The 25,357-nt window shown below is 35.1% G+C and overlaps 1 protein-coding gene across 1 annotated transcript in view; it reads right to left on the bottom strand.

Annotated features, from left to right (window-relative positions):
• Window positions 1-24,736, bottom strand: part of LOC133531004 (uncharacterized) — a 195,460-nt gene extending 170,724 nt beyond the window's left edge. Inside the window, exon 1 of the mRNA XM_061869079.1 lies at window positions 24,536-24,736. Within this exon, the coding sequence (XP_061725063.1) occupies window positions 24,536-24,587 (52 nt within the window). The 5' untranslated portion in view covers window positions 24,588-24,736. The remainder of the gene's footprint in view (window positions 1-24,535) is intronic.
• Window positions 24,737-25,357: the final 621 nt, after the last annotated feature.

The following is a 25,357-nucleotide window of genomic DNA, read 5'->3' on the forward strand; positions in this document are numbered from 1 at the left end:
GTAGAAGTAATGGCGAAGACTATCGACCGGCGCCGACCTATCCCAAACTGCAGACTAGGGTGCGTAGGGTTGTCAACACACGAAAATAGAAAAAAAAAAAAAAAAAAAACATTTTTTAAATTATGTCTTATGTAATTGAAAATAAGATGAGCCTATAACCGCCGGCTAGGTTTGCTTGATTTGAAAATGTAACTATAATTGCGAAAAACGGCAAACAAATTAAGACGATTTTTTTACAAACTTTAAATCTTTCATTTTTATAAGAAATATTAGAATGATATACATTTTGTGTGGGTAGGGAAATTTTACAAAATGTTTATTTCACTCAGTTTAAAGTAAATAAAAAAATACCTGTTACGACGTAAAGAATAACTAACTATCAAAATATAATTATAGCATAAGTACACTATTCCTTTTTTACATAACCTCTGCGTCCCTTTTACAACCAAACATATTTTTCGCCCGCAAAACTGAAGATAATACCGTTAAGTACTGATTTCTCATACAGTACAGTCAAGTGTAAAAATATGGGTGTACACATCTTACTCAAAAATATGTCCCATAGCATCTTATTCCAGTGTAATAAGAGCGTAGTACCATACTTATGAGACGATTCTTTCGATACATATTTTTGCACTTGACTGTACTTGTACGACACAATATCAATTTTTAACTGCAAGTAGAGGTTTGTCGTTTATCGTCGCGTGAGTCGCGTCGCATAACTCAATTTTACAGGCGCCGATATAATAACTATAAAAACGAGTACCACCATAAAAAACAAGAACGACAACTTTTTCGAAGAATATCTCACACAGACTATGCGATGCATCAATATGAGAGCAATTATCATTGCACTTCAATTTTAAACCTTTTGTCTCCGACTTAAGATTCAACTTTGTTTGAAATAGTTTTCAGCCATTAATAAACGGTTATTGGTTTGACAGCTCAACAACCCTTGGACGAATTAAGTTTTAAAATTGGAATCTGACGTTTACGTCTTCGTGGCCAGTAATAAATTGAGTGACATATTTGTGCATATAAATTGGTCTCGGTTCATTGCATATGTAATTTAAGACGTTCTGAAACGTTTATGTATATAAGACGCTTTATTGATCATAAAAACGGTAATGCATACTACGTAATGCCATTAAGCACAAAACGAACCATATATGTGTCATTCACGTTCGACTTTTGAGTATTGCAGAGTAATGTTTTAAATATTATTTAGGTAATATCAGTATAATAAATAATGTCTTTGACACTTACTTTCCGTACAAATCGTTACCTATATAATATAATGATTCATTTTATTATTTTACACATATTTTTAACAAGTATCTTTATAAACTGGGTATTAAAAACCAGAAATAACAACAACAATAATAAATTGCACTTACGTGACGATAATAAAAAGCATAAATACACACAAAATATTTTTGCATCTAATTAATATATGCCTCCATTCTATTTTTCAACATTCACCAAAAATAAACATAAGTAGATACTATGTACACAATCTTGGAGGATTTAACTACTGGATTCTTATTCCGACCAAAAAAAAGAATTTCTTGGCAGCCCTGACAAAAATCCACACCCATGGCAATAAAAGCACCCCTGCTCTATGGCAAGACGTTTGTTATCTGTGGCGTTATCACCCGCATGCGACTGACGGGCGACAGAATCGACAGATTATGTAAATACAGATGCGAGAAAACACCGTCAAGTACATATACGTATACAAAACAATGTAGATTAGAAAATGATGGCAAGTGGATTTATATAATTATTTAATTAATTACGAGTTTTCAAAATCGTAGTCAAAACTCGTAATTAATCTTGTAAATCTAATAAGGATATTTTCCACGTAAAGTTGTATATTTGTTTAATGAGTACCCTAGATATTTTGGCACTGTTCAAAGAATCATCTTCACAGAGTAACTTGCTCTGCACTCCGTGATTCCCGGGTATTTGCGATGCAACAGTATCAAAACTTAAGGGCTCCACTCGCGCAAATCGCATTATTTGTCTGTGAAGGTCTGTGGTATTAAATTAACCTCGTGGTTTGAAACGCGTAAAAAACTCAATACTCACTATGTAAACCCAAGCACTGACTCTCGAATTTCCAGATTTCCACTTCTAATCTTAGTGGACTCTAATTTTAATGTTAATATCTATTCTATAGCTCATTATAATCTTACCGTGTGTTGGAAATTACGATGCCTAATTATAACCTACCGCTGCTGTGGAATCCAAAACAATTAAAGCATTTAAACGAAAGTCAAGTAAATAATCTGCATCCCCTATTGAATCCAGTCTCTGTAGCGTTCCGTAATATTTTGGCCCGCCGCCAATGCCAAAAGCATTTCGTGCATTTTTGGGAACGACTATTATATCTTGAACCTTGCATACGAACAAGCTACGAAAACATAACAATAATATTTGTGAAATTGAGGTTAAATACTCATTATTGATTCAATACCTGAATAGATAAGTACGAGTACCATCAACGATATAAATCATTGATGTTCCAAATTTACAGGGCAAAATAGTACAACTTAAAACTATTCTTTTTGAAACACCCCCTTATTAATAAACGCGCTGCAAGCCTCAATTAGTTAATTTGTGTTTTATCCTTTTATTATTTAATTTATGTTTTAACCGCTTATTTTCATTCTGGATTCCATGTTATGTCCACTGGCAAGATCAAAACTAATTCTAAAAAATACGAATATACGTTAATATCGTCGCGTTCCAAATTCAAACATCAAAGCTCTATTCATACTGGTCATGTCGTCTGTATAATGCCTGCTAGTTCGACGTGATAAAAGACCTCCCCGTCTAGACGGTGTCTGCGGCGTGCGCATGCGTACACTACACGTCAAAAATATGTATCCATTTTTAGTCTTATTACAATGGAGTGAGGAGCAAAATTGTAAACATATCTGTGACGTTGACAATACAAGTTTGCAGTTTAGCCAACTTACGATCATGAAGATTAGAGGAAATTAGCTTTTATCACAGTGGAATAAGGGAGTTGAGGCGTAAATGATAAGATTGTGCAATTTTAAACAAAAGGGAAATCGAACGCACTGTTTGTTTCAGGAAATAACATATTTGTTCGCTATATTATTTGTTAATGAAATGTATTAAAATTTGATTTGTATTACCTATATTTGCTTACATTTTACACTCTAAACTATTAGGAGTATAGACCATCTTAAATAGTAAGCAAAAAATAACTGTTTTCTTTACACTGTACTGATTAGAAGGAACGTGGTGTAGAAATGCTTTAATTCAGTCCGTACCTAATCAACTAAATTGATCGTTAACACCACCACTCATCAAGTGAGTATTAGTAGCTTTTATGCCTTTGCAATAAACTTAGCTCGACCATTTAGTAACTGTAACCCCGACGGTACCTACTTTATATCCAGTTAGAATAAATTAATACCATCTGCAGTTGCCAGCTTAACCGAGTCACACGTTGGGCGCCAATCGGCCCGGACGTAACCTTGATCTATCAACACTCAACTTGCCATAGACAACGCAGAGCTGTGCCACAGACTATATCACAACGGACCATGTCTCGAGTCATTCAGCCGTGATAAACGAGGATTACACGCTCGGTGGTCTCGATAAACATGTGATGTTTAAGTATACTTTATGTACAATTTGCATAAAATAATACGGTCCAAATGATCTTGCATAGTCAGCAGTCGTGTATTTAAAATGATCTGTATATGTACCACTTTATTGATAAGGGAAAAAGGGGTACATAAATTGAAAAATTTCGTCCACTCAGCCACTTTTAGAAGTGAAAACATTGTCAATTAATTAATTTCGTACTAAAATCAATGGCTATCTTATTAGTTAACGTTTATAACTGTCTTCACAGTCTGATTTGCGGTATTATTTTAAAAACAAATTATTAGACACAATTTGAGGCTACCTACATGTTTACCCATAATAAACTTTTGCATATTTATGGCGTTATTCATAAACGCCTACTAAATTTAACAAGCCAATGATGATCGTTTGTCCCTTTCCGTCATATCAATAAGTCAAAAAGGGACAAATGATTATTAGCGGCTCGTTAACTTTACTAGATGTTCATGAATAAGGGGGGTTAATAGATACGTTAGCAGGTACAATAGAAATTGGAGATACATATAATTTTTTTTCCAATCATGTTTTCCTTTTAATTCCCGATTGTTGCACAAATATTTATTAAATCAAGCCAGAAATAGCATTTGTAATACGCTACATCTTACATATCACCTGGGGCAAAGGAGGTTAAATAACCACTGATGTAGATTTAACAGATGTCTGTAGAGATAGTTCGTTTCCGGCAGAAAAGGAAATAAGTTACTTACAATCCTGTTCAATTTCACACAATTACACAATCAGCTAGTTATCTGAGTAAAGAAAAAAATAAATGGTGCATAATGATAGAGAGTAAAATACACTTGTTTAATTTTTATTTCATCCTTCGCGCGCTCCTTTTCCAAATTTTATTTTAACAGTTACGTTCGCATGTTGGCCAAACTGATGATTAATGCCTTTTTGTAAAGATGGCCGACATTCTTTACAAGTTTTCTGTAGTGTTCATCATAATTTACGGCATTATCGCATAACTCTCGACGGCCGAGGTTCGGAGTAGATTAAGTAATTTCCTTGGTCACGGATACAGGTGAGACATAAATAAGTGGCTATTTCCTTTTATACGGCACATTTACAGGTTTGTAGATAAGTTGTTTTATTCCAGGATAATAACAGAAGTATTTATTTTTATTCCTTTCTCTGCAGGTGGATGCAGACAAATCAAAATGACATAATTAAAAACAATTTAATTCATTAGTATACATCAAGTGTTGTGGTAAACGTACACGCACGTTTACGTTTCTGCACTGTTGATCTTTTTGTGAATCATGTTTTGTACACAAAGCAAACTTCCTACGAATTGTATTTTCGGGGTAAGAAATAAACGATCGCGATGCGAAAGAAATGAACTAGCTAACCCTGTTTAGTCGCACTAATATGTAGGTATTCGGACATATTACATGGTTTACAATTTGCTGCTGAAGACGTGATTTTTATTCTATAAATTTTATACGCGGTTTTTACTCATAAAAGTCATAAAACATAAAAGAACCTTATTGATATTATCTGTGTTTTTCCTTAATGTGTGCCAGCGAGATTACAATCAAGGGAGGAGAACGTTTCGACACTTTCAACGCAAAGTATTCAATTTCGGGCCCGTTATAAAGCTGAGCTTGTGTAAGTAATATTCCTATTTCTTGCCAATTACTTGGTTTTAATTAAGTTTCCAATAATTAAACGACTATAAACATTTCGAAATGGAGGTTCCATTGAAAGCACTTACTATACCATCAACATCATACACATAGTTACCTATCTGACAATTGTCAAACTTAATTGCAAAGACATAAATCAGCTAAAGGCCAGCTAGGCTTTTTATATTATATTTACTTGTAAATATATACATACAGTTATATTTTGACATGCATGCTCTCAAAATTTGTATGCCGTAAGGCGCCACATAGTGAAACTGATCTGTAACATCCTATGTACACCTATGTCGGACAAATAAATAATTTTGTATTTTTTGTATTTTAGGTTTGCAAGAAAGTTTAAATTATTCTGGTCATTTGTTGCTGAGGTTTATGGCCGCCTGGGTCACTCTTTTAATCCTGGATATCGTATTTAAATTAACAATTAATAAGTTGTATTTTAATTATAAACTCTTTGCACATTGGGCCGTCTGCCATCTACCAAGCACGATAATATAACGTGGTACAACAGTTCTTTACAAACTATGCTACTGATGTTGTCGCCTGGCTGACAAGGCAGAATATCAACAAGAAATAGTTGTTTCGCCCAGTTAATATACCAAACAGCTAGCTAGTCAACCACAAATCTTATAGGTTTTACATGCGACAGCCAGCTGGATGTGTCGCAACTCGCATTCGCATGACAATCCTTAAGCCCGTCACAGACGGAGCGATAAAATACCAAAAGATATCTTATATTAAGGTGGTTCGACTAGGTTACCCAAAGCTTAAACCTCACTAGATGGCGCCACAATTGCAAATTTTGAGTTTTAATTTTTTTGTGGAGTAGTCTTGGTATTTCTATACTGTAAATTATATTTAGCGCACTCTTTAAATAAATATTGAACTATTACAACAAACATTGAACACTTCATTGTACAAAAACTACCCCTTAATGTCGACAGAATGTTTCTTGACTCTATTTCTAAGTATCACTCACACATTGAAACAGTCTTACTGGGATCCATGTAGTAGACAATTTGGCACAGCGTGAGTAAGCTTCAATGGCGTTGCGGTATGTACGTGGAAATACATGCAATAGGATGTGGGTTCGAGACTCATTAGAATTTTTTTTGTTATCAGTATTATCAAGTACCTATTATTATTAAATTATTTTATGAGAAATATGAGCGTTTTCCATGAAAATATTAAAAATCTGATTCTCACACATCATGATATTTTTGGGTTCTTCCAACTCAGAATCACTAGCATAATCACTCCTCGTGCTAAAAAAACCCGAAAATTTGTATTGAAATTTTAGTTTTACATTGTAATTTCTTTCACACTAAAATGTGACGTAATGGTATGGATATTTTAGGATATCTTTTTTTAATGCTAGGGTGGAGAAGATTCTAAGTAGAATGAACCTAAGAAAGTCTAAATTTGTAAGTCAGATTTTCCGGTATTTTTTAAAAAAAAAAACGCTGTTTTGTTCTAAAATTAAAGCAATCCCTTACTGCCGAGCCTTTAAAAAAGTAGGTACTATTTTACAGTAGAATAATTAAAACATTTTTTTACGATACATTAAATTAAATTACAGTGAGTTACATAATTGCATGGCCTTCTATTTATAACCATTATAAAAATAACATGTAACTCCTCTGGAGTTGCAGGTGTACATAGGCTACGGAGACTGCTTACCATCAGGCAGGCCGTATGCTTGTTTGCCACCGACGTAGTATAAAAAGAAATGAGATATTTACCATGTTTGTTTATATTATTGATTTCCCGATATTTTGACACAACTAGAAGTTTCACACAATGCCTAGAGATAGAAAATTATTTATTTATTTTATTTATTGTCAATTTCATTCAACGGATCACATCATATCCAATTTATTTTCTACCTAGTTGGTTATTAAATTCTGTTACTGCAATAATCTTTATCTACATAAAATATACCAACGAAAGTTTAAAAAAGTATATATTAAAATGAAGTACACAAAATCAGGAATTACATATGACAATATCATTCAAAATCGCCTCCTCTGGCTTTGACACAGGCCCTCAAACGACGAGGCCAGTCATCAATAGCGGCACGCACGATTGTCATGTCTAATTCCGTCACTGTCTTAACTATGGCCCGCTTGAGGGAGTTAAGATTTGTGTGGGGTTTAGCACAGGCTTTCTCCTCAATAACCTGCTATATGGCATAATCCAGGGGCTTAAGGTCCGGGCTGGAGGACGGCCAGTCTTCGTGGGCAATAAAGTCAATTTTGTTCCTTCGAAACCAGGCTTGAGTTGTATTTGCCTTATGTGCAGGAGCTGAGTCCTGTTCAAAGATCCATGGCTGGTTTTGAAATAGGGTGTGGCTTAAGGGCTTCACTATTGGTTCGAGAACGGTTTCCAGTTTCCGGTTTTCACACTTTTTTCACAGAAATGAATCTGTGTTAGCCCTGAGTATGACACACCCAAAATCATGTTTGGCGGGTGCCCACATTTGTGCAACGCAATAGGGTTGTTTCCATCTACAAATCTTAGGGCATAATTCTGTGGCCCTAGTGAAAAAGGGTACAAGTCTCTGGCAGTTTAGGTGTATAAGGGCATAAGTGTTACGTGGAACTTACACCCCTTTACACCTGCGCTGCCAGAGACTTGTACTCTTTTTCACTAGGGCCACAGAATTGTATCCCAATAAATTCTTTTGGATTATAAGAACATGTTAAACTGCTTTTAGGGGACCTGTAATGACCATATTTTTATAAAAATTGAATTTAAAATAACTTTTGGCACACATCACGTGACCAAACTCGAAACGTCATTGAAGATTCTGATGACGTCACAACTCTCGGATTGACACTGTTGACAGTTAGGCGATTAACAACAAATGACAAATATCAGTTGACAGTTCGTATCTTCTACGTATGTATGTAGTTATGTGTCAAACCATAAACTGTGACGTCAACAATTTTCAAAGAGCGTCTTGGGCGCGAAAGCATCTGTCAAAATATATTTTGTTAGTTTAACATATTTAAAGCCGTTTTTAGTATAAAAGCTGAATTTTAAGGCAACTTTTAGTTAATATAGAAAGTAATACAAGCGTTTCAAAAAATTGGAATACGATTCTCTTTTAGGCCCCAATTCATTATAGATACGACGAGATAAGCGTTATGTGTGGTATATAATTATAGCTCACAAATCCACCACATTATGTCATTTTTTATTTTTTCGGTAGCATTTGTTTTAACGGAAATAAAGAGGTTGCAAATCGAGTAACAGAACTTCAGAACAGATATCATTTGATATTTACCAGTCGCTTTTCGGTGAAGGAAAACATCGTGAGGAAACTGGACTAATCCCAACAAGGCTTAGTTTTACCCTCTGGGTTGGAAGGTCAGATGGCAGTGGCTTTCGTAAAAACTAGTGCCTACGCCAAATCTTGGGATTAGTTGTCAAAGCGGACCCCAAGCTCCATTGAGCCGTGGCAATATGCTGGGACAACGCTAGGAAGAAAGAAAGAAATCGAGTAACAGAACTTAGTAACCAACTAAGTATAATAGTTATGATGTAAATGTCCATATCATGTTGGAGTCATATATGTATTAGCCAACTAATTATTCAAGATCAATACACTTAGCTCCCTTAGGTATTCGCCTAAGTACAATCTCGGGCAAAATTGAGTTTTATAAAAGTGAACTAGTTTCTAGGTCATATTTTCTATGAATTGGTCATTTTTGTAGACTCCAAATACAGTTACACTTTTCCTGGTTTTTCGCGGACCAGAATATCGATGATTTTTGTAACTTGATTTAGACGTTGCTATCATTTTCAATCCAAAAACACATAAAATCACAATTCAGAACATGCGGCAGCGTTGTTTTCTATCAAGTACCTCAAGCACCAGGGCGGCTACCGGGAAAATCGAAATTCGTCAATTTCGGGCATTTTTCTCTGTCACTCTAATTACGTCTTAGTGAGAGTAAAAGAAAGATCCCCGCAATTTGCGAATTTAGGTTTTCGCGGTAGGCCCCCAAGTCCTGTCAAGTTTCAGCAGTGTTGCCAGGTGAGCGGAAGAGAATTATCCTACTTGAGTGTCAATATTATTGTACCGTTGAAAAAAATATCGTACGCCAATCAAAAAGGCAGCCCCTAAAAATGTCTAGCAAAATAAGCTTAAATTACCAATTAATAATAAAAAAAAGACAATTTTCGTCTAAATTGCGCAAAAAATCTGTTTATGTTTGTGTATTTTTGGGATAGACTCAAACGGTATACAGGAAATTGTGACATTTTAAACTTTAAACTTACACCAAGGAGCCGAACACCCAAAAGATACTAATTTTAGCCTATTTCTGAGAGAAAGTGTCATATTTTGCTTCAAATTACTAGAGTTTTAAGGTGGCATCATCCAAGGGCTGAAAGTATAGTACTTTAGTGTACGATAATGCTCCTTGGAACATTACGTCATACCGGGGCCCAAATTATCGTACATGTACGACAATTATCGTACGCCTGGTCACACTGAGTGTCAGTGTCGACAAAGTCAGCTATAAACGCGTCAAACATCGCAACGTCGCGCCGATGGCCGGCCGAGGCATGGAGTGGCAACGCCGCAATGTATTTGTACACGACATTTGTCACACACACATGAGTAAAATTTATAAAAATATAACGTTGATTATTGCATGATTTCTGTATGAAACAAAGTTTTTCTATTAATTTAGCGCAAATGAATATTCGAAAGTAGATAGATGCGCAACTATTTATGTAATAATATTGTGTAATTAATTAATTAATAGCGATTGTTTTTTGTATGAAAATCGAACCACCTTAAGGCATCTTACGATATATTTTACGTACCATTTGAGTCCACACACGAAGCTATAATATAATACTTTGGTATCTTACGATATTCTTAGCAAGGCATCGTAAAATACCTTGCGATATATAGTTCGGTATATTACGATATATTTCCGTATATTTCGTCTCTCTCACAATGTAGGTGCTAGACAGACAGCGATGTATATTTTGGTATCGTTGGCGTGTGTGTTAGCTGTTAGCTAAACTATAAGGTATCTGTCCGTATCTTACGGTATATTAATATATATTATCGCTCCGTCTGTGATGAGCTTTATTGCAATACAAACGTTCAGAAAGTTTATTAAAGTTAAAAATAATATATGTATAAGTCTATCATTACGCCTGCAGTTTCACAAATATATAAATAAGTTTTTTGTCATAAATTTCTAACAACCCCAAACACAATTAGGTTGCGTTGTTTTATCACAGAGTTGGTATGGCTATCTCCTGTCTCCATCATCAAATCAGCTCGATGGTACCATATTGCATTGTCACCCAACTTACATATGTATGCAAATTTTCAGCTTCATTGGATACCGGGAAGAGAAGATTTGATTATACACAGACAACGGGACCAGTGAAACTGAATAAAAGCTTGTAAAAACATATAAGATGCTCGTAACTTCGTATGCCGGATACTTTTGAAAATTGCTAATATTTATTAAACCAGAATAAGCATTTCATTTTATACTTGAAGCAATACATACCGTACCTGAGAGGCACAACGCTATAAGTGCCATTTTAGTAATTTTACAGGAGAAGCGATTTTGTGTCAAAATGTGTCATACAAGAATTTTAGAACAACATAAAATCTTTAGCAACACACTTAGGCTACTGCAACGTTTATCAATTAACAGCATCCTGCAGGCTGTTGCTACAATAGAAAGTGATTTTAAAGTCTGACCAGTAATATATGATTACGCGCCATATTGCGGAATGTCATTGGAACTAATTTTTTTTACTAAACTAAACTGTCACCCTATACTTAAGAATAGCAGCGCCCTCTTGAGAATGATCATATATTTCTAGTCTGACTTTAGTTAAGTAGATATTAGCCATTTCCAAACTACCCCGCTTTCGAACTTATCCCAATGCACCTTACAACTACAGTTAATCCTGTGTAGAAGGAACAGGAAGCTACCGTTTCCCGAACTCATGCGCATGTTTTAATGATCTAGCTTGCGCCAGAGTTGCGGTGCAACAAGACACTTTATCTGCGGCTTTAGGGTTGCCACAGTACAATAAACCTTTTTTTTTAAACTAAAATAGCAATAAGGAAGATTGGTCATTAAAATAAAATAAACATATGTACAGTTAATCGTATTTAGAAGGAATAGGAAGGTACCGTTTCCCGAACTCGTGCGAATGAAAACATTTTACTCGTAATGAACTCGCTTTCGCCAGAGTTGCGGTGCAAGGTGCAACGAGACACTTATACGATAAAGCTTATTTTATTTCTAGTCACTAGAATATGCAGCAAAAGGAAATACCTACGAGGCTCCATTTCTAGATCATATTTTAAATAAATAATAGTCGAAAGGTCGATAAAAATTTCGATCCTTTTTCTGCTGAATATTTTTTTTTCATCGATCAAAAAATATTGCTCATAAACTGATGACATTTTACTCTTCTTCAGAAATTCATGCCCATTCTGAATATGAGTACAGATTGGCCAAGGTTGTCAACTGGCAAGATTGCCAGCCCTGCGCCGGCGCCAGTGGTCCTGCGCACTGACACACATACCCACTTACTGCTCAGCTTTTATTGCAAGTACTTAATAAGCTCGGCGTTTAAGCAAATCGAGGCGGATACAAAAACTTCAAGCTTGATCGTTTTCAATAGAGTACAACAAAAACTTGCCTAACACATATCTCTAAAACACTATAATGTCACTGAAACGTTTTCTAATCAGCTTAGTATAATGATGGTGGTACCTCGACGCTGGGCGCAAAAAACGCGAGTTATACGAGTAAAAAAAGTTTGTGTATCTTACTAAACTTGTCAGAAATAATTATAGTAATATTTAAAATCTCTAATATCTGATATAAAAAACATTTTTGGTCCTTCGAGCCGGATAACCTTATTCCACTCAGTAGTACTCAGTACCTATTCATACTTCATAGTAAATTTTGTATAATATACTATTTATTCATTTTTGCGGTTAGATCCTTTACGCTGCCCATTAAACTATATTTTCTATGTTAACGCTCATACATAGCATAACATTCTACAAGGAATCTAATTAGATTATCAAAGTTGAACGCGTCAAATGTTCTCTTAACGTAAAATGTCATCAACATGCCAAGCTGTCTGGCGTACATTGTACGAGTACAAGGTTACTCTCAACAGTCATAACTGAGTGCCATAGATAAAATAGAGTCAGACACCAGCAACAGTTCTACAATCAACAATGTACAATATTGCCTTATATGACAATAGGTTCGACTTGGGGCTGTAGTACAGATGACAAAAATACCAAACTTAATTAATAACAATGATATAATAAATACTCACAGCACTTGTACCAACTAATTGGGGTTACCAACGTCTCGCTCGAGTATTTTGAGATACAAAAGAAGATACAAGAGTGTTTTCAATCCAAACCATTCGGTGTTACGTAGTAAATGTTGAATTAGCTGATGTTAAAAGTATAATTTGTAAGTAGATTTGTTTTCTGAATGAATAATCTAAATTGTGTTTTTTTAATGCATTTTAGTTATAAGATGTTATGTTTTGAAAAGATGTGTCCCGCCGAGTTTCTTGCCGGTCCATATTGGGATACGCTCCTCCAATTGAAGGGGGATTTAAATCTTCTCGGGTCAGAGGTATAGGGTTAGAGCCGGTGTAGCTTTATTTGACGTTCATAAGCGCATTATAATATGCCTACTTGAATAATAAACTATCTTTATCGTCATATATAATATATATGTTCAATTTGCACACACAATATACACATATCTCATTATAAGTACCATATAGAACTTACCACTTTATATAAATTTAAGCAATCATTTATTAGATATCTCTAAGAACAGGGGGAATAGCCGAAAGGAATTTCTATTTAATTAATCAAATAACTTCAGTATAACTCCTAGTCACCGTAAATTGACTTTTATAAACGTCGCGAATCAGAGACGTAGACTATTAGAATAATTGGAAGAAGTTTAACGGAAGTATGTGCCTTAAAGTCCAATTAGACAAAGTCTGCCAATTTCAATTTGTCTGGCGTTGAATGTTATGCGAAACTAGCTCTTACAACTTTAGGAAAAGGCTTTTTAGGAGAGATGTATAAATATACGAGATATACATATATAACTTTGCAGGGGGAAGTTGTACAGATTTTTGTACTGGGAAGACGTGCAGTTTCAATTGGGTTTTTTTGTTAAGGTTTGCTAACTTGACTTTATTCGTGTCGTGTATATAGCGTACACCTCAAAGACGAAACACGTTTTAAAGTTTCCATCGTTACATTACGAGTAAGTAAAGATAAAATGCTAAAACCTACGTATTCGTAGGAACTATAACGAGAAAAATTATACGTTATAACCTTATAACCGCCAGTCTTAAATTTATCGAACTAGCACTAAAGAGGAACAACTTAGTGCCACCATATTTTTTTCAAATTTTTAGAACATTTCAAATAATATTGAATGTTACGTACTCGCTTTTTCACGCCGCGCGCGTGTGCCGGCGCGGAGAGATGTGTTCAGTAAAAAGTATAACCAATGGAGACGTAGTATAAAAAAAGAAAAAAATATATAGTTCTGCAAGTAGGGACTTTTTCGTTTTCTTTATTTAGATTTCTTAAATATTATTACTTTTAGAGATGTTGGCGAAAAAGTAAATATCTTCTTTCTTCCGCCTTTTTTTTCTATAACTTCTGAAATTTTTTGTGTACTAATAAACACTTAGACATCACATCATTCCGAATCCCTTGAGGTATCACACGTATTTTCAGGAGTAGAAACTCTCTATTTTTCACCGTTTTGAACATGTCGAGTAGACTAACAAGTAATTATCAACCTTTTAACTGTTTTTCTTTTTTTTATCTGTGCCAAGTTTTTATCCACAATAGCCTCTGTTCCTTTATTATTGGAGACTCATGATCTCAGTAATGTACCGAGTTTTTTTTGTACAAGAACTCGTTAGTTTTTTTATAGCGATGCGTCTACCTACGTTATTAAATAAGAACTCACGCAATGATGTAAAAAGCGAAGTAAAAAGCCTGCTTCTAGTAACGACCGCTTTGGCTGTATTAACAACGTACTCATCATTGGTGGACCTTATCTCGTTGCAAAAAGGATTATGAATAATCAGTTAATTGTGTCGATGGAGCGTTGTAAAATAATGATGTTACAGTCGATAGATTATCGTGAACGTTATAAAGTATAAAGGCTTTAGTCTTGGCCAGGTGGGATTGTTTAGAACCGTTTTAGTTTAAATATTATGTAGTAATAAGGAGGGCCTGAAATTAAAGTATTTTTTAAATATAAACCTTAATTTCAGAACCGCACCTTTGTGAAACTCAAACTTAGAGTTACTAGTTACTACCTCATTCTTCATGTACCATTGAGTTCCATCATTTTATTAGACCAGATTGATGGTGCTATACCGTATACAATACTCCTCCCACATTTCAACTAAATCTGACGCCCGTAAGATGACAAGAAATAAGCTTAAAATAAATTTAAAAGTGGAAAAATTACTGCCTTGGGTGAGACTTGAACTCACGGTATCTGGATCGATACTCCAGCGCTCTGCCATCTGAGCCACCAAGACCTCATCCATAGGCAGCAAATTTTCCCACCATATAGGTCTAGGGGACCCTAGCGACTACCGGAGTTCCAAGTCATATTGGAAATTCACCAGTAATGATCTGCTATCCATACTAAATTATTTTTTTACAAGCAGAAACGTCTGCGAACGATGCTATTAAGCTTAAAATAATTTTAAAAGAACAAGATACTTGCAAAAGCTAACAAAAAGCCTTTACCAAAAAATTTTTACATAGACAATACGTGTAACTATCTATATAGGTGTCGTAGGTACTGAGAAGTAAAATCTAGGTTCCTAAATACATATCTCAGTATTCTCAGTCCTATACATATTATAGAAGCCGTGAATAAAGTTAGACACAGCTGTTGTGATGACTAATGTTTTTTCCAGCTTTGCCAATCTACAGAACAATGGTTTTCATTCCACTTACCTGTACGAATAACAATGTTCCACGCAACGGAAATTGATTCATCTCTGGAACACGTGAATATTTTATACCCTGTGGAGAATTCTAAATACAAAAAAATGCAAAGTGTTCTTTTTCATTTAAGATAAAATTAGACGGTATATTTGTATTTGAATAGAACACTCGTAGAAACTAAAGACTATCTTGATTAAAAACCCGCAAGCAAAACTTTTCGCGCACCATTTTTAATTTTAACAACAACGGCGTTCGCTCGTTTTTAATAGAAAAATACGCTTCCAATCTGGCAACTGTCTGGAAAAAATATAAAATGCAACTTCCGGGCGAACGGTCGCGTTCAGAGGAAGCACACTTCATTAATTTTGTTCTATTATTGCAACACAAGTTGAGGACTCGATATAGCGTGAAATTAGTGTCTATTTAATTATAAAAGAACATCTTTAAAAAATAACTGCAATACCTACTAAAACTTTATTAAACAGGATTTTCTGAGGAAAATGGTGTCTACAACTTTTTTTAATTTAGCTTTTTATAAAACAAGTTCGCATAGGTATATTCTTTCAAGCCATTTCCGTCAGAAGAAAGGGGTAAATTTTAAAAATGTCGGCGCGAAGGGTTAATGTACCATTAGACAATTTGAAATTTGCGCCTTTTTCTACTGACGAACTATATAAAGCATTCCTTTTATTTTACAAAATATAATTGTTGAATGTTTTCTCGGATTGTAAAGACAAGAGAAACTACCTACGAGTAAGTAGATACTCGGCTTATACAATGATTCATCGCATTTAAATAAATATCAACAAAAAATCATGTCACGTACTCGATAAGTAGGTGTACGAGAGTTGTCTTACAAATTAAGCTTACAATAGACAAAGGATTGTAATAATTTATAAAGATTTAATACTATATCATATTAAGTAATTCAAAAGTAATAAGTACTTATCTAAAAGTAGTACAATTCTTACATAAACTACATTTGCGGCATAAATCGCCGATTTCGAAGTTTACATTTATCTAAATCTAGACTTTTTTTTCTCTCTGTGAATGTGACAATTTTTAAACTTTCAATGAAATTATTTTCAATTTTTTTGAGAGAATCGACCATAATAAATAATAAAATAACTGTTGGTATATTTTTAGGATAAGTTGTGTAAAGTGTTCATTAATTGGTTTTCATATGAAATCGCGAATGTAGATGATTTCTCTGAATTTTTATTCAACAGCCTAAACACTAGAATCACTGATTGTAGTAAATTTGAATTGGATTTAAAGTTAATAATCACATTAATAATGACGTGTTTAGTGTTCGACAAAAGTGTAAATTGTCCCTTAATTAGCTAACTAAACATCAAACCTAACGGTTAAGTCACAGCGGGACGTTCACTTTGTAATAGCCCAATATGGGCTTGCATGCGGCATACACGATTATTGTACCAATCGTTACCTAAACAGCTCCTATTTAGACAAATATCAACTGTATATAATTCTAATAAGATTCAAAATAGACTTACCATTTTATACAACTTTAATATTTCTTACCGATCACGAGATTCACGAGATGTAAATACAAAATTAACTTGAATGCTTTGATAGGGTAAAGGATGTAGTTATACCATTTGTATAGCAGCAGAGAAAAACGTCAACATTTCGCTTGAAAGGAGGATATGGTAATTTCTAATAGAATTTCCGTCATCGCAAGGTAAATGCGACATCAAAAAAGGTTGTGCTTGCATAAGTCTCTATGCAAATACTTAGGTACCTGGTACCTACCTATTGTCAAGATCAATGAAATGCGATACGATGTATTCAATTCAACGTTTTATTTCATATCAGGCTTGAAGCCTTCTTGGGAAGGCTTCTAGAGTCGGACAAAGTGTGGCGATGTCATCACTAATGTAAAATTTCATGAAAATATGTTGATAATGACATCTCCTCACTTGAATGAATAAATTATAGTTTATTCACAAGTACAGTAGATTTGATATATTGTTGACCCTTAAGTTCTGCCATAAGGCATGTGAAAATGGTTTTTCCATGACATGGTAATGCCATACATGTGAATATTAATTGCGTGCATGTAACGTCATAAATACTAAGTAAGTATATTATGCTCATATTATAACCTTTAATACCTAATGTATATTATCAATATTGCAATTATTATTAAATTAAATTTCAAATTACAATTGTTGAATGTCAAAGGTTCTATATAAGTATAAAATTACATGGGTAATTACTAAAACAAATAACTAAAATATTCGTCAATAATCGTGTATAAGCATGCGTTACATATGTTTTTGAACTTATTCTTAAACTCGGCTTCTGGAAGTTCTTAACTCTTATGCGGGATCGAATATCATTGAAAATTCTTATACACGTATATTATGGACTTTTCTTTCTTATTTTTCTTGTCTTTCATTTGTCTTCAAATGAATCATCAAAGCTGGATTTATTGGAATATATTTGAATTTTTGTTAAAACCTTGTAGATTGGTGCGGCCTGGAAAAGGGTTAACTCATAGAAACGGGATAAGTCCCGTATTAAGTTTTAAATTTACTTCCGTCATTTCGAGGACGGCGTTGTCCCCGTGGTCTCGAAGAATGGCAGTTGACATCAACATCTTCTAGCCGCGCGAGTTTTTCCAACTACCCGCACTTAATCTAGTTTATTAATTATATTATAATATCTTACGCACTAGGGATGTTAATCTGTCGACACATAACACTAACGATATTCGATTTTTCGACTGTCGACATTCGTTTTCGCTTACACGCGTTTTTGCTCTCGGTTTCGTTTTGGCATGGTTCCCTTCGATTTTTGACTGTTAAAGTCGGTGCGAAGTTAACTTAAACAGACAGGGACACGTACATACATAATTTAAATTAGAATATCAATACAAGGCTCGTGTGAACAATCCTTTATATTGATGACCGCCTAGCATGCTTAGATTGCGTAGATAGTAGGTGCTGAATACATTCTTCTACGCACGTGCTGATTAACTTTAATTAAACACCTGCTAGAGAATGCCAGCTATTTTAACCGTTAGCTGTTTTCAGAAACACTCATTACTTAGAATTGGTATTAGGCCAATCAAATTAGATTTCTTCGAAGAATTAATTCCCAGCAAACTCCAGTTCCAATTTTTAACGCGCTCATTCAGTCCTAAATGCGTGCAATCCGAGTTTGTTTCATCGAATTAATCGACATTCATGCCAATATCATTTCTTCCTATTCGCAATTCTACACAGTCTAAATTCCTCACAGTAAGTATTTAACCACATTCGCTACTGTGCACAGTCATTATTTGTGTACAGTAGCGATTCAGCCTTTTCGCAATTCTGCACAATCTGAATTCTACACAACGGCATTTCACCACAGTCGCTACTGTGCACAGTCATTATTTGTGCACATTAGCGATTCAGCCTTTTCGCAATTCTGCACAATCTGAATTCTACACAACGGCATTTCACCACAGTCGCTACTGTGCACAGTCATTATTTGTGCACATTAGCGATTCTCCCTGTTCGCAATCTCGCACAATCTTAATTCTACGCAATATCATTTAATCGCATTAATAGTTTATTTTTTCGTTTTTAGTCGATATATTTAGTCAACTGTAATTTTTTGGGTTTGATGGTACCTCAAAAGTTTAAATATAGTCAAGTACAAGTCAGACTCGTGCATGAAGGGTTCCATACCACTAGAAAGTGGTCAAGAGCATGTCGGGTCATGCTTAGTTGTAGGGTTCCGTGGTTTTCCGACAGTCATAGTAAGTGATTCCGATTTAAAGTGAACTATTTGATATATGCTATTGAGATTACATACTAAAAAAATCCTACGTTATGACGGGTATCATATTACAAATTATTTTCTGACCTAAAAACCTTCCTAATACCTCACACGTCAAGGTTTTTATGGAATAAAACCCTATAACATATTACCCTAAAATCATTTGCCACTTTTTATTTTACCACTTCCGCACGTTTAATATACAAGGTGTTACAAACTGTCAAAAAGTGATAAAGATAGACAGTCGCGTGCATCCTTAAGTGCAACCTTAAGTGGGTCACAAATTTATGCACGCGACCGTACCTACTGAACCACTTTCACTATGGGACCAACCCCGTAAATGTCAAAAAAATATCGACCTCACACAAAACATCGATATTCGATCGATCAAAATGTATTTCAACGGCTATAAGTCTTGGTTGGTTGGTTGGTTAATTTCGTGGTTGGTCCCATAGTGGAAATTGTTTAGTACGTCCATCATCTATATATTTTTTGGCAGTTTGTATCATGAATAAAATAACACCTAGGTACTATACCGGGTGTCTCATTTCAATTGGTCAGTAAGAGAAACTTTTCACTTATATTTTTCAGTAGTCACACTACTATGTTTTCTAATCTACTTTCAGTACCTATGGGAAAGTCTGAAATTTAAAAAAAAAAACATACGAAGACCTGTGCACAGTAGCGACTGTGGTGAAATGCAGTTGTGTAGAATTCAGATTGTGCAGAATTGCGAAAAGGTTGAATCGCTAATGTGCACAAATAATGACTGTGCACAGCAGCGACTGTGGTGAAATGCCGTTGTGTAGAATTCAGATTGTGCAGAATTGCGAACAGGGAGAATCGCTAATGTGCACAAATAATGACTGTGCACAGTAGCGACTGTGGTGAAATGCCGTTGTGTAGAATTCAGATTGTGCAGAATTGCGAAAAGGCTGAATCGCTACTGTACACAAATAATAACTGTGCACAATAACGAATGTGGTTGAATACTTACTGTGAGGAATTCAGACTGTGTAGAATTGCGAATAGGAAGAAATGATATTGGCATGAATGTCGATTAATTCGTTTCATCCCAGGAGATGTGCATAAATTTTGGGAGCCTTAGGAGATACATTTTTCCTTGGATTGTTAAACCACTCGATGTACAAGAACCACAATCAATTACAATAGAGAGTTTGGTCGATCAGACACTAGTAAAAAGGCGTTTTCGGATTTTTTATATGATTAAGTATACCAAAAAAATTAAATTCAAAGTGGCGGCCATATCTTACAAACTTTCGAGTACGACTTCATGTTAAGGTACCTTTTCGGATCGTCGGATCCTCAGATATCAATTGTCATCATGATTAAGACAAATCTTCCATTGGACGTACCGTTTTCGATCTACAAGCAAATAAGTTTTCGGCAAAAATTAAATTTTTGGTACAAGCTTTTATCGCCGACTGTACTTTTCTTTCCACAGGCTACTAATACTCATCGAGCCAATATTGAGTCATCGAGCCATTATCCCATATTGCAAGCCCTAATTGGGGTAAAAAGAATTGATTGTAATAGAAAAGTAAAGTCTAAGAAAAAAAACGTGCCCCTTAGTTTAAATAAATAAATAAATATTATAGGACGTTATTACACACATTGACTAAGTCCCACAGTAAGCTCAATAAGGCTTGTGTTGAGGGTACTTAGACAACGATATATATAATATATAAATATTTAAAAATATATAAATACATAGAAAACACCCAATACTCAGGAACAAATATCCATGCTCACACACACACACACGAATAAATGCCCGTACCAGGATTTGAACCCGGAACCATCGGCTTAATAGGCAGGGTCACTACCCACTAGGCCAGATCGGACGTTTGACATCCAAAACAGATGGCGCTGTACTGCGCCATACGTTTTGCGGTCACTTAATTGTCAAACGTCAACTTTTGACAATATGAGTTACCGCAAAATGTATGGAGCTGTACAGCGCCATCCCGTTTACCTGTTAAATTCGAAGCACAAAATTGTCTTAGATTTATGCATCTTACTCAATCAATGTATCTTTCATTAGGGTAACTATAAAACAGGATAATTTTGAAAGCAACAAATTTTTACTAAACTGTACGCCTTAGTGTAAATTTATTCGATAGCGAGACGTGACGTACGCGTTAGCGTTAAGTCTCATTTTGTATGGGATTTCGAGTTTCCAAAACGTCCCGCTTGGCGCGATGTTTATAAATCTCATACAAAATGAGACTTAACGCAAACGCAAAAAATGTACACTGATGTTCTGGAAGCTTTTTCTGCTATAGAAATGGTAAGTACGAGTAAGAAGTAGTAAGGTACTAATAACATTATAGTCGTGTGGACTCTGTCAAATGGTAGGTAAAATATATCGTAAGATGCCTTACTAAGTATAAGATAATTTTTTTTTTACGGCCTTCGAAGAGTAACATATCGTCACCCTTAGTTCACAATCGTACTAATTACAGCGAACATTTTGTTGTAATTAGTACCATAGTGCGCAAACAAAAGTTCTGTATTACCTTCAGCCAAATTTTACGCGTGGTGACTGTACCATATTTGGGTTCTTCGAACCGGATCGTCGCTAGGTAGCAAAACTATTTTTACCTTGATGAAGGCTAAGGTAAGCTATTAGACATACTTAGGTACTAAGTACCTGAGACACTGCCGCGAAAAACGAAAATAGAAATTTCGTTGTCTAATGCCTCTTTATCGCTCGAATATGCAAGAGCGATTATAGAGGTAGATAAGGAAAATTCGATTTTTATTCTTCGTGGTAGGGCCTCTGTGTGACTGATAGACAATGGAAGACTTCTGACAAAAAACAAAGAATTCCTCATTCCACGCGTTTAGGCGGTTGACCCATACATGGAACTAGTCGGAGAAAAAAATGGTCTGACGCATCTCAGGGTCAATGCCAAGACGCGCTTAAAAAATCAGCGATGTGAGAATCGGACTCGCACGTAACCCTTACTAACAATAAGTTGCTACTTACTACCATAGCATCAATGTTAGAGTTAGACCAAGATAACTCTGCAGCGATTTTTTAGCACATCGTGAATTTTTATCATAAACGTCAAATGTCTATGAAATTATGACGCTTAATAATAACAGCAATAACACTTCCACGCTCTGTGCTAGAGAACCGTTGCAGATCTTGATATAATTTTTTCAGATTCCGTACCAATAATTAATAAGTAGTTTAAAAAACACTAGAAAACACGCTTATGATACGATATTCCATCATGGAATGACAGTGCCTATCTTCCGGCTTCATCGTCAGACCTTCAAACCTAATTGTGGTCAAAGTTCATTACAAGACTTTTCTAACAAATCCACAGCTATGATACGATGTTCCATCATGAAGTTCCAGTTCATATCTTCCGGCTCCATCATCAGATCAGTTCGACAGTACCATATTATTGTATTGTCATCAGAACTACATACAGCTGCCAATTTTCATGGCGCTACGATCCTTGGAAGATGATTAAATTAGTTACCTTAGATTCCATTACATAGTTACATACAGGTCGACCTAATAAAAGCGTGTTAAAAAGGTACAAAAGGAACCCTTATGGTGCGACTCTGTCCGTCCTCCGTCTGTCTGATACATTACCAAATATCTTAGATAGAGGTTTTTTTTTATTTGCATACCAATCACATTCCAATATATGTTACATACATGGACCCTGGAAAGGGTGTAGCAAAATAAAAGGTTAACTAGTTCACAATATCACACTTTGCTTACTATTACTCATATTAGTTACGTTACGTACAACACGGCCTATACATAGGTTATAGTAAATAATACTTGTACATTATTTTTATATTGTACATTATTAAATTGCACTTTTCTCTAAGTAACTATAAAAAATTTAATTATATTATTACATCTTGACCTATCGATTTGAAATTTGGAATAAGTAGTTATGAAAAAAGCGCCCAAGTGCGAGTCGGACTCGCCCATGAAGGGTTCCGTACCATTTATGACGTATTAAAAAAAAACTACTTACTAGATCTCGTTCAAACCAATTTTCGGTGGAAGTTTGCATGGTAATGTAGATCACATATTTTTTTAGGTTTATCATTCTCTTATTTTAGAAGTTACAGGGGGGGGGGACACATTTTTACCACTTTGGAAGTGTCTCTCGCGCAAACTATTCAGTTTAGAAATAAATGATATTAGAAACCTCAATATCATTTTTGAAGACCTACCCATAGATACCCCACACGTATGGGTTTGATGAAAAAAGATTTTTGAGTTTCAGTTCTTTCTAAGCATGGGGAACCCCCAATATTTATTGCTTTTTTTTCTATTTTTGTGTGAAAATCTTAATGCGGTTCATAGAATACATCTACTTACCAAGTTTGAACAGTATAGCTCTTATAGTTTCGGAAAAAAGTGGCTGTGACATAAATGGACAGACAGACGGACATGACGAATCTATAAGGGTTCCATTTTTTGCCATTTGTCTACGGAACCCTAAAAACGCTAACCCAGAGACATTAAAAGTGTTCTTTTTTATTAAGTATTGATTATGCCCAATATAAATATAGGGCAAATTTTCAAATTCTAGGTTACTAGGTCACGTGGGATATCATTTGAAAGAGCTAAAATTGAACACTCCAAAATATATATTTTTTTCATAGTGGAACAAAGATTTTTGAAGGAAAATGTGAAAAAAACCATCTCCACCCCCCCAACCCCTCTATAATTGTGTTTATATTTATAGGTGTTGGCGTTCCTTGTATAGGTAAATAAACAAATAAATAAAATAACTTTTATTTGGGATCTATTTAATCTATTATGAATCCAATAAGAAATAAATATGAATACTTTTCCGTTAAATTATTCCTAGTTTTAGTCGAATGCCACAGTAATCAATAACTTAGGTACCTACCAGGTATCAGGTAATAGGTAATTCAGTAGGTACTGTACTAGGTACGACTAGTACAATTTAATGATAACAAATAAAGTCATATTGTGTAGCTTTGTAGCCAACATAACAATATCTTTCACACACCTTCGTTTCAAGTGCGTATGTTTTAATAAATTCCTTCTTATCGGGCACACGAAGTATAAAGAGCAAAGTGATTGATCACGTTTTTAACATAAGTGCAAAAGGCACAGGCGACGCAACCATACTGCCATAAGGGGAAATGCTGTACAAACCTGCTCTACGGCCGAGAAATTCGCAAGCACTGATTATTCAAACTTTTTAATAATAAAAACCTTTTTTTTAATCCTTACTCCATAGACACGACTTCAAGTTTTTTATTTATTTTCATATAATATTTCATTTCACTCACTAATGAAGTTACGAGCGCAAAACTAATAAGAACGTAAGCGTAAGTCACTTCATAAGGTACGTACCGAAAAAATCCTCCCAAGTCATAGAATGGTCCGAGTCGTTAGCACCGTCCATCTTCCAACACTACAGCATTTACAAACACAATGTTTATGTCACAAAAAAACACTGAACTCGCTACATATTTACTTTTTGTTGACAAACAAACCGGGAAATGCGACGCGACAGGGCGTGCGGCCTCGCCGTCCGCCGCCGAGTGAATGAGAAATCAAATAAAACGATGGCAACGATGCAATCGTGTCGTTGTGTGCGTTGAACGGGATGCACTTATGCGCTTATAGCACTGTCCTTTTCACTCTGCCTGCGATATATGCGATAGAAAATAGTGTACTTTTGAATAAGTTTAAAATAGTATCTTCAAGCTATCTTGGGCTGCTTCAAGGTATGATGCGGAATTGCGGAGCCCTAGAATGAATGTACAGTTACACTTAATTATTTAAGAAATTTCCTACGTTAATGTCAATTCATCATACTTAACACTACTTTTTGCCTTGCCCTAGGTAATTAGGTATTCGGATAGAATAGAGGTACAATTTTAAATTTCATAATTGCCTTTGCTTAATAATTTATCGGTTTGTTTATACTGACACGACTGGTGCCATCGATGACATAATGCTATGATGCTGTCAATTATCTGTCAATATTAACAGGTCTTAACATGCCATTTATGAAGCCTTATTAAAAAAATTAGTGCAATTCAATAAAAATGGGTGCCAGTCCGTGGTGATTGATTAATAATATATGTCGAGCTGGGTATCTATACCAAGTGGAGTCCCCCAAGGGGCTTTATTGGGCCCACTTCTATTTAATATCTTTGTTAACGACAT

The sequence above is a fragment of the Cydia pomonella genome, chromosome 24, assembly GCF_033807575.1.
Source record: "Cydia pomonella isolate Wapato2018A chromosome 24, ilCydPomo1, whole genome shotgun sequence".
Lineage (NCBI taxonomy): Eukaryota > Metazoa > Arthropoda > Insecta > Lepidoptera > Tortricidae > Cydia > Cydia pomonella.